This window comes from Betta splendens, chromosome 17 (genome assembly GCF_900634795.4).
Source record: "Betta splendens chromosome 17, fBetSpl5.4, whole genome shotgun sequence".
Lineage (NCBI taxonomy): Eukaryota > Metazoa > Chordata > Actinopteri > Anabantiformes > Osphronemidae > Betta > Betta splendens.
This window is the reverse complement of record NC_040897.2, coordinates 10701311-10716502: the sequence shown is the minus strand read 5'-3', so window position 1 is coordinate 10716502 and position 15192 is coordinate 10701311. Positions and strand designations below refer to the sequence as shown.

Below are 15192 nucleotides of genomic sequence, written 5' to 3'. Positions count from 1 at the left end.
TTGTGTTTCCACCCCTCTTGAAGTGGTGTAGATCCATTTGGTCGCAAAATGCAATTACAATCCAATTACATGATAAATGGCATGTGCAGCCAGGACCTAGGCAGTAATAAATGTGGGGGAAAAGTTTGTGGTTTGTTTAATAATACGTCCTAACTCATGAACCCTGTCCCTGTCATCTGTCTTAACCTCAACCTTAACCACAGCTTGAAACCAGAGCCCTGAGGGTAGGCTTATCCTCACACCAATTCCCCCCACACGTCACCTCCACGGCAACTCTTGCCCTCAATAAAATTACAAATATCACAAGAGGAATTACCTCACTTTGAGGCCACCGCGTCCTTGAGCGGTATTCTTTACGGTCCGGTCTGCGCGGTGCCGATCGTGCGGACGCGCCCGGCTTCAGGTCCCGCGGAGCCCGGCGCGCGCTGACCTCAGCCGCGGAACCCGCTCTGCTCACAAGCACGTTGAGTCTGAATGTTAAACGCCATCGGGCGCAATCAGAATAATTGTATATGGCTTAAATCTATATTAAGTCAGGTGCCAAAGTCTAACTGCTCCACAGAAAACACACATTTATGCTAAAAAGACTGCCAAGATCATTCCCTCCTAGTAAATAGTCATTAGAACCAGAGGCAGTGACTGCAGCAAGCAAAGGCGCTTTTCACATACGTCCCCGACTATTGTGAACCTTCTCGCCAAGGTTCTTTGAAATTTACATTTTCATTACAACATTATACACACATCAAGGTTCCCGTAAGGTCAGTGTTCACACTCCCATAAATATAGCTACAGCCGTTATGTGCGTACATGCCACCAATCATTATGACAAGTGTGGAGTTGAAGGTCGGTCGGCGCTACAGTGTGCGCGTTGCTCCACAGGGCGACGGCGGCGTCCACGATCTCCTGACGGTCATCACCACCATGGGCATCGCCGTGTCCCTCGTCTGCCTCGCCGTCAGCCTCTTCACCTTCTGCTTCTTCCGCGGCCTGCAGAGCGACCGCAACACCATCCACAAGAACCTCTGCCTGAACCTCTTCGTCGGCGAGCTCGTCTTCCTCGTGGGCATCAACATGACGGAGACCAAGGTACGCCGGAGGTTCTGGCGCAGACGGTCTGGAGCGTTCGCGCTGTCTGATGGATGGGCTCATCTGCTGCAATTAACCTTTAACTGCTCTAATTTCCCCTTTCATTTTCCTTTAATTGGCTTTAAAATATCCACATGATAACAAGCGGCGGTATCACATCTGTGCTGTATCGACTTGCTTTGACACATAATGATGCAATGTTGCTAATTTATCATTTTGGTCGGTTATAGTTTACCATTTTTTGCATCGATGCGTTTTTTAGCTTATTTGAGAATTTAGCCTTAAATGCTGCACAGTTTTTTCCAACTAGAGGTTTGAACTCAATTTAAAAGATGCAATATTTGAAAATTCCTACCTTCAAACCTATTAGTACAATTTCTGGCAACGGAAATAAACTTTTTATTACCTTTTTTATTTCCTCACAGCTACACATCTAGCAGGAAATTAGCAATGTTTAGTTATTTTTCCGTCCGCTTAAGCACCCACTGTGTCTGGTCTCCTCCAGCTGTGCGACGCTTAGCAACACATCATCACAACAGCCTTGTGCTTTTATTGTAGTGGTGGACAGGGGACATCTGGGCGCTGCGACTGGCCCGCGGCCTCGTGTGCAACAAGTGATGCACAGTGTTCTGTAATCTGTTCCCCCATGCTGTTTTAACGTTCTAGCCGGGGGCTGTATTTGCCGTCTAGCTAAACCGGGTCATTGAACTTGTAATCTCTTAATGCTAAACACAGAAATACATGTCAGAGTAAGTACTAATGAAAGAAGTTCTTAATAACTAAGCAAAAGGCCCAGTTCCTCTCTGACTGTGTGTCTTCCTCTCAGCTGGTGTGCGCCATAATCGCCGGCGTCCTCCACTTCTGCTTCCTGGCTGCGTTCGTCTGGATGTGTCTGGAGGGCGTGCAGCTGTACCTCATGCTGGTGGAAGTGTTCGAGAGCGAGTTCTCGCGCAGGAAGTACTACTACATCTCCGGGTACCTCATTCCGGCGGTGGTGGTGGGCATCTCGGCGGCCATCGACTACCGAAGCTACGGCACGCAGCGGGCGTAAGTGTGGAGTCCACCTCTCGCCGCTGGCGAATTTACACCCGGTCGCCGTTCAAAGAGCGCGGCGTGAGCACAGCCACAACATTAATGAACACGCTGCACGGACCTGCTGGCTTTTTACCCGCTCGTAGTGGATAATTGCCGAACGTCTCAGTTGAAAGTTTATACACTTTTCAGCTGGTCGTCATCCAAGCTATAGGTTTATGATTTGTGAGGCTTTTTTAAACTTCCTGCTGATAAACACAGTTGGATTCGTTTCTGCCGCTCGCTGTTTACCGTTCAGAGTCGACGTCTCGCATTCGTAGGCGTTTGCAGACTGTGAAGTCACGAGTCCGGCGACCACCGCCCTGTAGAATGCAGCTTTTCATGGCGAGGGTCCAGCCCTGCCTCAAGGTCGACCGCTCTCCTCTGTGGTCAGAGGAGCCTCTATTCTCTCCACTTGGCTCTGCTGGACCCTGATCGATGAGACACAACCTTGTTTTGGCAGGGAGATGATTTAATGAACTGAATCTGATCTTTTGCACCCCGTAGATGCTGGCTGAGGGTTGATAACCATTTCATCTGGAGCTTCATCGGACCTGTTATCTTAATTATTGTGGTAAGTCATAGTTTTGTCCATGTATGTGATTTTTTTTTTTTTTTTTAGATCCCTGCAAACAATTTATAGATTTTCCCTCTGTGTGTACTGGCAGCCTCTTAGCTCTGCTTTCTCAGATCAATTTGCATGAAAGGAAAGTGGTCCCATTATAGCTGACACAAGGACATCAGTGTCCACTCAGCTATGAAATCCTCCCAAATCAGAATTGGTGAGCGGCAACAACTTAAAGCTGTTTCGGCCACGCCGCACATCTAGAGAATACTCACCTCCTGCAATCAGGCGGGGGGGGGGGTCGTCTCAGGCATGAAGGTCATTTGCTCAGTGGGAAAACAAGAGCGATGGTGAAGGGGAGGGGCCGAGCTGAGCATGGGAGTAATGAGTGGGTGGGCCAGACAGCCATTACCAGCGCTCACAGCCCCGCTGTGCATCACGACGCGTCCCCCGGCCGATCCCAGCGCGCCCACACCTCCATCTTCACCTCTTAATACTTGGTGCGGTACGTGTCCACAGGGCGCACGGTCGATCCTGCACCACGTGACCACGTAGGTGCATGTGGTAACAGCCGCGTAAATCTGTCCGCGGGCTGGAAAAAACAGGCGAAGCCCAGAGAACCGCAGCCTTGGCAGCGCTGTCTCTTCTTTTTTTGTAACGTTTTTGGCAGAGAACTAAGAGACCTGAATATTGTAGTGGATGACCCCCTGGAGAGCAGGCGGGGGGGGGGGGGGGGGGGCTGTATGCAGTTAGCCTGAGCTCTCTGCAGAACGCCTGCCTCGTCCGTGGCCGCGTTGAACGCATCTCCAGCCCCTCGGCCGACGGGGACGCGGTTCAGAAAACCCCAAAGCTGTGATCTGAAAGTCCGTGTGCCATGTGCTGGTTCACAGGGCCATAATATTTTTTGAATGAGCAGAAATATCTGCTTTGCTGGAAACACTGCATCCAGATCGCCGCTCTTTGTTCCCTCGCCAGCTAACGTTTTTAATTAAATCATGCAAAGTTAATCGGTCACGCCTGCAGAACGCACATAGGAGCCGATACAGGGCAGATTTCAATATTATAAACATCCAGAAAGACGTTCTCAGGCTCAGATCAAATGTTTGATATGTTATCAGGCTAAGCTGAGGCACATCTCCTCCTCTCTCTTATGGAGACGTCTTGAGAGCATGGAAACATTTTCGGATGTATGGCTTGAATCACTTAAATGCTTTTTTTTTCCCGGCCTCAGACAAGAATCGCTGCTATAATGTGCCAATCAGCTTTGTTTCCCCCCCCAAGCCTTTCACCACGCTACATCAGTGCTGCTCATCGGATAGATACGTTCTCATATTTGATGAGGATTCGTATAATGTCAAACGAATGGGGGGGTAAACTTTCACTCGATCAACAGCACGTTGAGGAGCAGAGCTGAGTGAGACCAAAGACCAAAGCGTTCAGCGCTCTGTGTTGTTTCCTTCTGCAGCAGGGCATTAAATTTTCATATTGCTCTCTGTAACTGTATGCTTTTGTAGACGCTCGAGCCAAAACCACTATAGATTATATATAATTTCACATCATGAAACACGACAGTTGTTAGCATCCATAGCAGTAACAGTAGGTAACGTGGTTTGAATTATTGGAGCTATGATAAAATGTTGCTTTGGCATTAATACGACACATGATCCATTTTATTTATTAGACACTTTTACCCCGGCAACGCGGGATTTCTTCTGCTAATGGAGTATTCATGCGCTGCGGTGAAGTATCTGAGTACTGGCTTCTGTTGGCAGCGGAAATCAGATGCCTTTCTAAGTGCAGTCCGTTAACCCCCGCGCATGTGTTTTGACAGGTCAATGTCATCTTCCTGGTGGTGACGATGTACAAGATGATGAAACATTCCACCTCCATGAAACCCGACTCGTCCAGGCTGGGGGGGATCAGGTGAGGGCCCGCGGGCTTCGCCGTCTCAGACCAAAAATAATACGCACCGCTTCTGCATCTTCTTGAAATTTCGAAAAGCTGCTTCTGACCTATGCCTTTATCTCATTCCCTCTTCTGTTAAAATTTACCTCACCAATATTTTGGAGTTTTATTTTGGGCCTCTAGTGCCTTTCTATGATTTCAGTATTCGCGCTCCCCATTCATATGTGTGGTCTTTTCATCCCTTCATAGCTGCATTTCTGAACTTTGTTATCATTCCTGCTCATGTGCTGGCGTATTTTACAGCCTTTATTGGAAGAGCGATGCAACCACATGTCTTGTCGATTTAAAAGAGGGGGTGAAATGGAACACAGGGCTCCCCCCCCATCCTCCTGCTTCCTGTGGGCTGCGTTCGCTCGATAAAGAGACAAGTCCCCGGACCGTTTCTCTGCTGTGCTCGAGGGCACGCCAACATACTGCAGGTTACAGCGTGTGGGGGCGTTTGAGTTTTCGCATCCATTTTGATTCTGGTCCAACAACCTGCGATTGTTTGTGTTTGGCTGCTGGATTTCACACAATATCATAAGTAGCCAAACTCATTAACCGCCGTTAATTAGGGTCCACCTCGAATCCCTGTGCATTCAGTTTCTGTGGCGAACGGGACGACCGGCAGGAGTGTGAAATAACTGGATGAGTGTTTGGACAAAAACGCCACATTCTCATTTAAAACGAAGGAGAAACTGAGGAGCAACTCTTATCAGCCATCGCTCTAAACCCTGTCTGTTGTTTTCCTGTTAATCCTCTCTCTGTGACACACTGGTCGCGTTCCCCTCTCTCCAGGCTCAGCCTATCTCTCTCGGGGTGGCTCACTTCTCCCCCGTGTAGCAGTAACGACCGGCCGCCGTCATTGAAACTGACTGTCAAGTTATCTCATTTCTTCTAGGCTTTCCTGGAAGGACAAACCTGCTGCGTCTGCAGCCTCTTTAGCCGGCGACTCAGAGGGCGAGCGAGCGAGGAAGTCAAATACTCAAATACTGGAACGCCCGTTTTATCCTCAATGCTGCTGCTGCTGCTGCAACTTGTTCGGAAGCTGAATATTTACGGGCTTCTTTTTAGGGGTCCCGCGTGTCGTCCGGAGAGGAACGCTCAAACCAAACGTGGAGCTGTTTCTCATAATGCCCTGCTGTTCTCCCTCGCAGGTCGTGGGTGCTGGGGGCGTTCGCCCTGCTCTGTCTGCTGGGCCTCACCTGGTCTTTCGGCTTGTTCTTCGTCAACGAGTCGTCCATCGTCATGGCGTACCTGTTCACCATCTTCAACATGCTGCAGGGGATGTTCATCTTCATCTTCCACTGCCTCCTCCAGAAAAAGGTGCGACATTACCATCTGCTCATTTCACACATTTTGGGCACCAACGTGGGCATTTACACACGTTACAGTCTAAGCCAGTAACCACTTATGCAGACAAGCTAATTATAAGAATATAATTATTAATATGCAATCAATGGACAATCTCTGCAAGTTGTCAAGCAACGACAGCAGTAGATGAATGTGTGGACCATTTATGATGTAAATAGGATGTTTTCTAGTTGTATTTTGTCTTGTAACACCTAGTAACCAAGTGCTCCCTCCCCTGTTATTATGTGTGTTATCCTTGTCCTTACAGATGTGACATTTAAACAGCTGTCAGCTGGATGGCATTTGATAAAGACTCAGGATTTGCATCTCTCGTGGGGCGAGCGGGGACTCATTCTCTCATTCTCCTCCCCCGCAGGTCCGCAAAGAGTACAGTAAATGCTTCCGCCAGTCCCAGTGCTGCGGCGCGCTGCCGCCCGAAGGCCCCCACAGCGCGGCCAAGGCGGCCACGTCCCGATCCACGGCCCGCTACTCCTCGGCCACGCAGGTACGGCTCCGGCGGAAGGCGTGCGGTGTCGTATTATTGTTAATTGTTACGGATACGCCATTAGTTTTTATTCCGGCGAAGTCTTTGGTTTGTCATTGTTAAAAAACTTTCTGAAAAGGCCAGCAATAAATAGATTGCACTAATAAGCCAAAACCTAATGTGCAGCAGCTTACCCCTCTGTGCCACGGAGCCCCATTGTTGTTCAGAAACTAATAAAAACATATTAATGATCCACACCAGTGCGCTGGGTGCCATGTTGTTTAATTACAACAAACAGGGGCGCCGGAGTTTATGGCGAGTCAGTCCCACACACACCACGCCGCTGTAAATACCCGCCAACACACCAAATGTGTTTTTAGCCTGCAGCAGGAAACGGGCCCGCTGCACCGTTCACTCCTGCCTGAGTAATGTTGACTGAAAACTAGAGTGGCCGCCTTTTTAAGGTAATGATTTTGGCTTTTTGAGCAAATACGGATATATTTTGTAACTTTGTTTTTATAGCGCCTCAGGGCTGAAACGCGGCGGAGTGGTTGGCGAAGATGGAAACCTGCGAGAGGGAAACAGTCTGGTTTCAGTCTCTCTAATGGATTTTTTGACAAAAAGTGCAACTAAAATAAACATATACAGCGCTTTAAACTAAAAACTACGGACTAAAATTGATGTTGTCCTTTGGAAATATTATTTAAATATTAACATTGTAAAGCTGAGTCACTTGAATTATTTAACTGAGTCTTTTCTATTTGACTGCCAAGATTTGGAATGTGAAAAAAAACTGTCTTTATTTTACGAGTGTTATTCTGGAAAAAAAAATACACGTGTTTGAAATGAGATGAGAAGGAACAGATAAGGAAATATAGCCGAATATCCCCTCTCTGCTGAGATGTATCTTAAGGCCACTTCTGGGATTTTACAGGCAACTCCTGCTATCGAGAGAGAAAAAAACCCGAGTCACTCAGGGCCAATCTCTCAAATTACAAGCTGTAAGATTCTCGCCTTTTTTTTTTTTTTTTTTTTTTTTAGGATTAAGCGCGTGTAACATGTGCGGGGCTTTGTTTTACCGCCGCGCACCATCAAGCGGGAGGTTAGCCGAAGCGTGTAAACAAGTGTAGTTCAGGGCCAAGAGCCTTGAATAACAACGGCACCATGTCGAGTCCTGATCAATCGCTGCTTCTCTCTCAACCCAGAGCCGCATCAGGCGCATGTGGAACGACACTGTGAGGAAGCAGTCGGAGTCCTCCTTCATCTCGGGAGACATAAACAGCACCTCCACGCTCAACCAGGGTAAGCAGCCGCTCCGCGCTCCGCGCCGCCTGTTTGCGACGAGGCTCCGGATTCGCAATAAACACTTCAATGGATGCGGCCCGCGCGGCTCCGCGGAGCAGCCGCTTTAATTTCGGCTCTCTCTTAGCGGCAAACAATCGAAAAATAGCATTTAAATGCTGCACGAGGATCAAAGTTCGCAGCGGCTTCCGTGTGAGAGGAGATGGAGGCAGACGGAGAGGAGGCGGGAACCGGCGCGGTGTCAGACATTCCTGATGAGGATCCAGACGACCTTGACTGGACGTCCTGGACCGGACGACGGGATGAGAGGAGGGAGGGGCGGGCGGGTGAGGAGCGGGTGAGGAGCGGGTGAGGAGCGTGTGGACCTGTCCCAACGCATCAGGGCAAATTTGGCTGTAGTTCTGAATCAGTTTGGACTTCTTTCAAAAGAACTCCTCGGTCCCGATGACTGAGGACAGTTATTACGCTCCTGAGGATTAACAGAAGCGCCGAGGACAATAAGGATGCTCTATTATTCATCACGGGCCACTTAGACGTGTTTTCGTCTCGCGTCTCGACCGGATGAGTTTGTTTAGATGAATTTGTCTGGCGTAAACACCGCTGCTGAGCTTTGGTCGACACTTGTTTGTCGGTTGCGTGGGTTGATTGTTTAGACGATGTCGCGCCCATGTTTGCGCGGCCGCTCCGTCCACGGCAGCAGCCTTTCAGGTTCCTCTCATAAACCTCTGGCGGTGTCAGGTTCTGGACGAGGAGCGTCTGCGTTTGTTTACATCCGAAGCCCCACACACCATGAACTACAGCACCGCCGCCTCTTTACTGGCTGTTTTTTCCCCTCTGACTTTCTCCCTGTCTCTTCCCTCCTGTTATTTCAGGGATGACTGGCAACTACCTCCTAACTAACCCTCTCCTCCGAACCCACGACACTAACCCTTATAACAACCTGCTGGCAGAAACAGTGGTGTGCAACACCCCCTCTCCTCCGGCCTTTCACTCCCCAGGTGCACTTCCACCCTCCACCTTTGGTTTTGCAAAGATCTGTGTCTGTTTTGAGGGAAATACACTTATTTACTGTCTGTGGGACTGTATCTGTTGCTGTATGCATCAAAATTACTGCAGCACACTTTTTAGGTCATGTGTTTAAATTACAGTGTATAGAAATCATCAACAGCTTGGCAAAATAATTCATTTAAAAAAAGGGCTAGTTGCACGGATTTAAATCTGGTTAATTATCACCTCATTTCTCGTTAGTGAAATCAATTCCGAAGCAACAATTTGCCGCTTTTGGTGGCGTGGACCTGCCAGACTACTTCTTGGATCGGAGCGGATCCAGGGCATCCAGCTGAGACGGGAAGCGGTTTGTGGCCAAGAGCGAGTCCAGCACGGAATCCAACACAAACAGCACGTTGTTTTATTGACACTTCAGTTTAGTACACGTTAAACCAATCACACGCGGGACTTAATTAGGCAGAACCTGGAGAGGTCACGCCCTTTTGCAGGCTTGATGCTACAAGCTAAGCTACGATAGCGTTCCACCTATAGCTTCATATTTATACAAGACTGGCAGCAGATTCTCTCATCTAATCTGCTGCCATAATGTGAGTAAGTGTATTTCCCAAGATGTCAAACTATTAATTTCAGTGTGATATATTTATTGAAACATGAAAACTCCTGAGGTTGCCTGTGATGTAGCATGAATGGAAATGAGAACAATAGCAGTGCATTTACCGTTTGTTCTTCCTCATTCACACCTTCTTTGTGTTCATTAGTTTGGCCCTTTGAGGTAAAGCTCTGAGGCATCAGTGCTGTTTTATCTCATCTCCTGATGGGATGTTGTACATGACCGAGGTCATTTAACCTGATTGGCTAATATATTTACCGCCGCCCAACAATCCTCCTTTCCTATAGTTTACCCCAATATATAACCAATAGATTTGAACGGCGTTCGTCTTTATGTGTTTATGGTGACCTAGTTCCACGTTGGCAGCGCACGAGGAACCCAATCAAAGCAGCAGCACATGACGCAATGCAGCGAGTCATAGCCCTCAGATATTCACAGCCATTTGATGATGAAAGGGAATGCGCAAGAGCTGCGGTATGGAAAATATACGGCGCCGAGGATTTGCAGCAACATATAGCTTTAACCCGCTGCAGTCGCCGGCGTGTTGTCGAGCGCCGCGAGCTCCGCTGCCGCACAGCGAGAACCCTTAACCCTCACAGATAATGAAGCAGGGCTGGGACCGAAGACGACTGCGCGGAAATTCTGAAACCTTCCTTATTTATTTTTATTCTTCCGTGTGCTCAGCAGCAGCCGAGCAGCTCAAACGCGGATGTCGCCGCTTTATTGCCCCAAAATGTTTACCTGCCTAAGCGATCTAGGTTAATTGCATTTTAACACCGGAGCACGAGAGACAGATAGAAGGGGAAAAAAATGGCTATATTTAATTAAGAGGTGATTTTAAATGTCAGTGTAAACATCTCATATTCCTGTAGAAACATGTCTTCGCCCCCTGGGACAAGCCTCCTTTACATAGCTACAGTTAAACCCAGGAGCAACAGAGGAAATGCAGTAGGAGCCCTAGTTATTTAACGCTGGAGCGGGAAGCAGCGACAAACAGGAAAATCCCAAGGATTCAACATATGGAAATGAGTTTAAGGGGAGCGGGCAACAGTAGGACACGCAAACGTCAAAACCTGGTGTGAAGATCAGCATCCAAGTATGAAATACGTGGGGAGAGACTGTCAAGTTAACATAAGCTTTGTCAGATTTTCCTCTGCTATAGTCGTTACATTCGGCTCCCGCTAAAGCACGAGGGTGTCTCCTAGAATAAGTGCATTAATGCTAAGTAATGCTCTGCAGATGTTCAACCCATGCAGTAAAAGCAGCGAGGAGAGCATCTCGCATGATTCGCCTCTGGACGCGTTCCCAGAGTGCATCTGTCGCCGTGTCCAGTTGAATTCCGTTCACATCATTCCCCTCCTCTCCCCGTAGACAATACCTGTCTGCAGCCAAATCACTCCCTGCGCATAAACAAATGCAAATGTGGAAGTAGGATCTATTCAGAGACGAGTCTGATTCCCCCCTCCCTCCTCTGCCCTTTTGCTCTCTCTGAGCTCTCTCCCTTTTTTTTATAGAAATGCCTTTGATGTTGTTTTAAGAGTTTTTCTTTTTCCCAGCGATCACCCATTTTACGTACACGTTCGCTCAAAACTCCGGCGACTTTGACGCCCTACAAAATGTCAGCTTTTTACTCGGAGGCTCGCAGGAAATAAACTCCTCGTATCAAAATCGAACCGGCCGCCTTCACTCCGCTTTCATCCTGCCGCAGCTTGGTGCGTGTGCGCGTGCGTGTCTCCCAGCACTTTAAAAGGGAACCATGTGTCATTCAGAAAACAATAATTTGACGAGGGAATGTTCCTTATTTTACCAGACGCCTTTGAAAAAGACTGTGCTTGCTGCTGAACCCTTTCACTTGCTGAGTCCAGGATTCAGTTGTCCTTGTTTTGTCCTCAAGCTGTTAAAAAGTTTCTCGGTCCTTCTCCATCCACCTCCAGCAAATTTGAGCAAAGCATTCCACCGAACACATTGGGCTCAATTGCAAGGACACAACCCTGAGCGGGGCCGACTGAATCCGGGCCGGACGTTAGAGCTTCCGCCTTTTGTCTTATTTCGGTGATTTTGTTGTTTCTGCTGCAATTGAAAAAAGGCATCTGTTTTACTTTCTTTGCACATCAGCTGTTCTTAGGCCAGATAGCCTGAGCAGACACACTTGATGTGAGTGGTGGCAAAGTGAGTCATTGCACCGTGCCTGTCTGTGGTGGTGTGTGGGGGCCGTGCCTGTGGGGCCCCCGTTGCAGAGAGGTGGCTGGCCATCTGTGTTCCACATTACACTTTTGTCTTGCCTTCTCTTAACAGATGGAATGTTTTATTCATTGTTAACGTCACCACACGCCTGCATCGACTTGTTTATTCCTTTCCGTTCCTCTCATCCCGCCTGTTTGCTTCCGTGTGCTGCGCTGTCGTTACCTGGCTAAGTGTGTTTACGAGTATCTTTTGAGTTGAGCCATTGTTTGTTCTCATATCTCCAATATTGTTCAGGATCATTTCTTAGATTGGCTCTAATGATCATAACAGGGGCGGACATTGGGTTCTCCTTTGAATCTTAAGAGTTTTCATATTGACGTAAAATTTAAATTCATCCAAAGATCAAAGATGCAAGGCTGAAGTGTCCTGAGCAGTATCAAGCGTATGTGGATGGTGTAGTGGGAGCTGCTCGGCTCCGTCCAACGGCGCCTCATGTGTTGTGTTTGGCTTTCCTTGCAGGACAGCACTCTCTGAGCAACAGCAGGGACATCAGTGCCATGGACACCCTCCCCCTCAATGGCAATTTCAACAACAGCTACTCCCTGCGAGACGAGGATTATGAGGCGGTGGGCGTCCGTGCCCCGGGTGACCTGGGGGGCCTCAACCTGGACGACGCCGCCTTTGAGAAGATGATCATTTCTGAGATAGTGCATAACAATCTGCGGCCCCGCGGGGCTCCCAAGGGGCGCGACGCCCCGCGGGACCGCGACCGGGCCCTGCCTCCCCAGACCCGGGTGACAGTGGACCGGGGTGGGAGCGGCAGCGAGGATGACGCCATCGTGGCGGACCACGCCGAGGCCTCCTCCCCCCAGAGAGGAAGCGGGCGCGTGGGCCACGCCACCCTGGAGCTGCTGCTGCACCCCCACCACAAGGAGGTGCTGGAGGCCCCTCTTCTCCCTCAGAGGACTCACTCCCTGCTCTACAGCGCCCAGAAGGCCCCCCGGCGCCTGGAGGGCCCGGGCGACCATGGCCCCGAGACTGTTACGGCAGCGGAGGACACGGGCTCCCCCAACAACAACAGAGACTCCCTTTACACCAGCATGCCCAACCTGAGAGACTCGCCCTCGGCGTCGCCGTACCCCCCCGACGAGGAGGAGGAGGAGGAGCTGTCCCCGTCGCCGCACAGCGAGGGCGAGGACGCGTACCACAAGAGCATGCCGGAGCTGGGCGACGCGCCGCAGCCCCTGTCCTACTACCACATAAACCGCGGCACCAGCGACGGGTGCATCCTGCCGCCCGGCGGCGACGGCGGCGCGCCGGTCGCGGAGGCGCCCGGCGACGGACAGATGCAGCTCATCACCAGCCTCTGAGCGAGAGAGAGCTCGGCTCGCCGCCCGCCACGCGCCGTTCCCGTTGGGACGGGAAGTGAAACATGACTGGGTGGGAAAGCGAACGAATAAACAACTTTTGCACACAGATCTCATTAACACACGAAACACGTTCATCCGAGGCCAGACAAATGTAGACTGTGAACCCTCTGCTGTTGGACTAAGAGGTGCAGAGAATAACACACAGGCCGCTGTGCCAGAGACACGACTGGCAGGAAGAGTTGAAGGAAAAGGGATGAAAACTACTTCAAGCAAAGAACTCTGAAACTCCTGTCATATTCCTGGGGGACTTTGCAAAACCAGGGTCTTTTTGGTTAAGAAGTACAGAACTTGAACTAGTGTGGTTCCGCTGCACAGTCAGGACTGTAAAAGTAAAGAAACCACTACTTCAGACTCAGGCCTTATATTTTCTCTATTGCACATTTACCTGTTGTCAAAGTAACAGCTAAAGAAAATATATTTTGCTGTACCACTAGTGTAAAAAGTTAGAAAAAAAGAAACAGCAAGCATCAGTAGTTACGCCCTCTTCAGTGTTCAATAAGATTCTTCAAACAAGGTTAATCAAAATGGTGGAAATGTGCTTTTCTCCTCTCACACTTGACTCGTTGTATGTTTGAAAAAGAAAAAAAAAAAGAACTTTCTGAGAGATACCAGTCGATATGAACTCATGCTCACGTCTCTGCTTGTGAAGTGCTTTTTGCTTTTCCTGAATGATACGTTTACGCCAGTAGTATATTTGTTAACACCGGGCCATGCACAGATTTGAGTGAATTGGATACTCGTGTAATTTATTTTGCTTAAAAGAAATTGTCAAGAAGACCTTTGTTGGTGTCGAGGCCATATTGCAGTTTTTTGCGGACATGTTTCATCCTTTGACACCAATTAATTTATTAACTGAACTTTTCAGACGAAAAAACGGGAAAAAAAAACAACATGGTTGAAAAGTGTGAAAACTTGTTGCAGCACTGATTAGATTTCTTTTGTTTCTTTTGTAAGAGCCCATCATCAGCTGATATTTAATTCAACTCCTGTTTGATATCAAATAAATGTGAATTTTTTTCTTGTTCGCAGACGCCTGGTGGTTTGTTTGCACCGAGCCGACGGATTAGTTCAGGACATTTACCTCAAAGTAATAATTCCCTGCTGGTCTCTGCGGTTTTCAGCCATCGTTAGTAGCTGTGAGTCACCAAAGACACACAGCTTGTATGTTTGACACATGTATGTGTTGTTGTGCAGGTGAATGTGATGGGACATGTATTCGCATCGCTGAAGTTGGTCACTTTCTACAGCTGGTGATTAATCGTGTGACGCGCAGACCGACAGACTGTTTACAGGCTTCTCGCTGTCAACATTTATCCTCTGTTCACTGCAAACACAGCGCTGAATACGGGAACAGGACACAGTCTGAAATAATGCACAGAATGAATGAGCAGTAGATCCTGCCCAGTGTCTTCAGTGCTGTGTGGTCCCGGTCTCAGCTCCGGGTCCCGTTCCACTAACGACTGTGCTCCACTATTGGCACCAGTGTTAAGTTGGACTCATGGAATAAATGCGTCGCTCACAACAATGTTAATTTTAGATACAAAAACAAAGGCTTTACCATTTTAAAAATGTAGACCACTGTCAGATTTTCTCTGTGAAACTTGGCTTTGTAGAATTACTCTGTTTGTGCGCGCATCCTAATTGGCCGCTGTCATGGTAAAAACAACAATAAACAACAATGAGGGAGAGAAAATATATGATACATTTGATTACGTTTTAATTTTCTTCCAGAGCAACTAAGGATAACTTCAAATAGTGTTTGGGTCTCAGATGTTGTCACTGAGCTCTGGCTTTAGCTGCACAGCTGTTAGCTGTTAGTCAAGTCCAGTCCTTTACTGGTTTCTGGTTTGTTCCACTTTGACAGTTTTTCCTCTCATCAGTTTATTAAATTTACCAATTAGTCAATTAAAGCAACATTATTTTTGGAAGCGTTTTGATTATTAGTGAATAATCTTAAGTATTTTTAATGTAAAAACACTGTTATAGGCTGCTCTTTGAAATCCTCCTTGCTGCCTGTGAATCAAGGGGAAGAGGTTCAACAGCCTTATCTCCAGATATATCGCTTGATGCACATGTTGACAGTAATTATGGCTGTTCACAAGATGCCATCCATGTGCTGAACTGCAGCGCATCATCCAAAGAGGACAGCGCGAGT

At 48.3% G+C, this 15192-nt stretch overlaps 1 protein-coding gene across 18 annotated transcripts in view; it reads left to right on the top strand.

Moving 5' to 3' along the window:
- The window catches only part of LOC114845082 (adhesion G protein-coupled receptor L2-like), a 115647-nt gene that overhangs the window by 89610 nt on the left and 10845 nt on the right, over positions 1 to 15192 (top strand). For 8 of the 18 annotated variants that reach the window (XM_029132889.3, XM_029132888.3, XM_055504005.1 and 5 more), the window contains 9 exons: positions 880 to 1086; positions 1913 to 2133; positions 2665 to 2731; positions 4554 to 4645; positions 5824 to 5992; positions 6396 to 6524; positions 7709 to 7805; positions 8678 to 8803; positions 12127 to 14065. In XM_029132889.3, the coding sequence (XP_028988722.1) occupies positions 880 to 1086; positions 1913 to 2133; positions 2665 to 2731; positions 4554 to 4645; positions 5824 to 5992; positions 6396 to 6524; positions 7709 to 7805; positions 8678 to 8803; positions 12127 to 12977 (1959 nt within the window). In that variant the 3' untranslated portion in view covers positions 12978 to 14065. The other 10 variants (XM_055504004.1, XM_055504003.1, XM_029132896.3 and 7 more) reach the window with 7 other exon arrangements.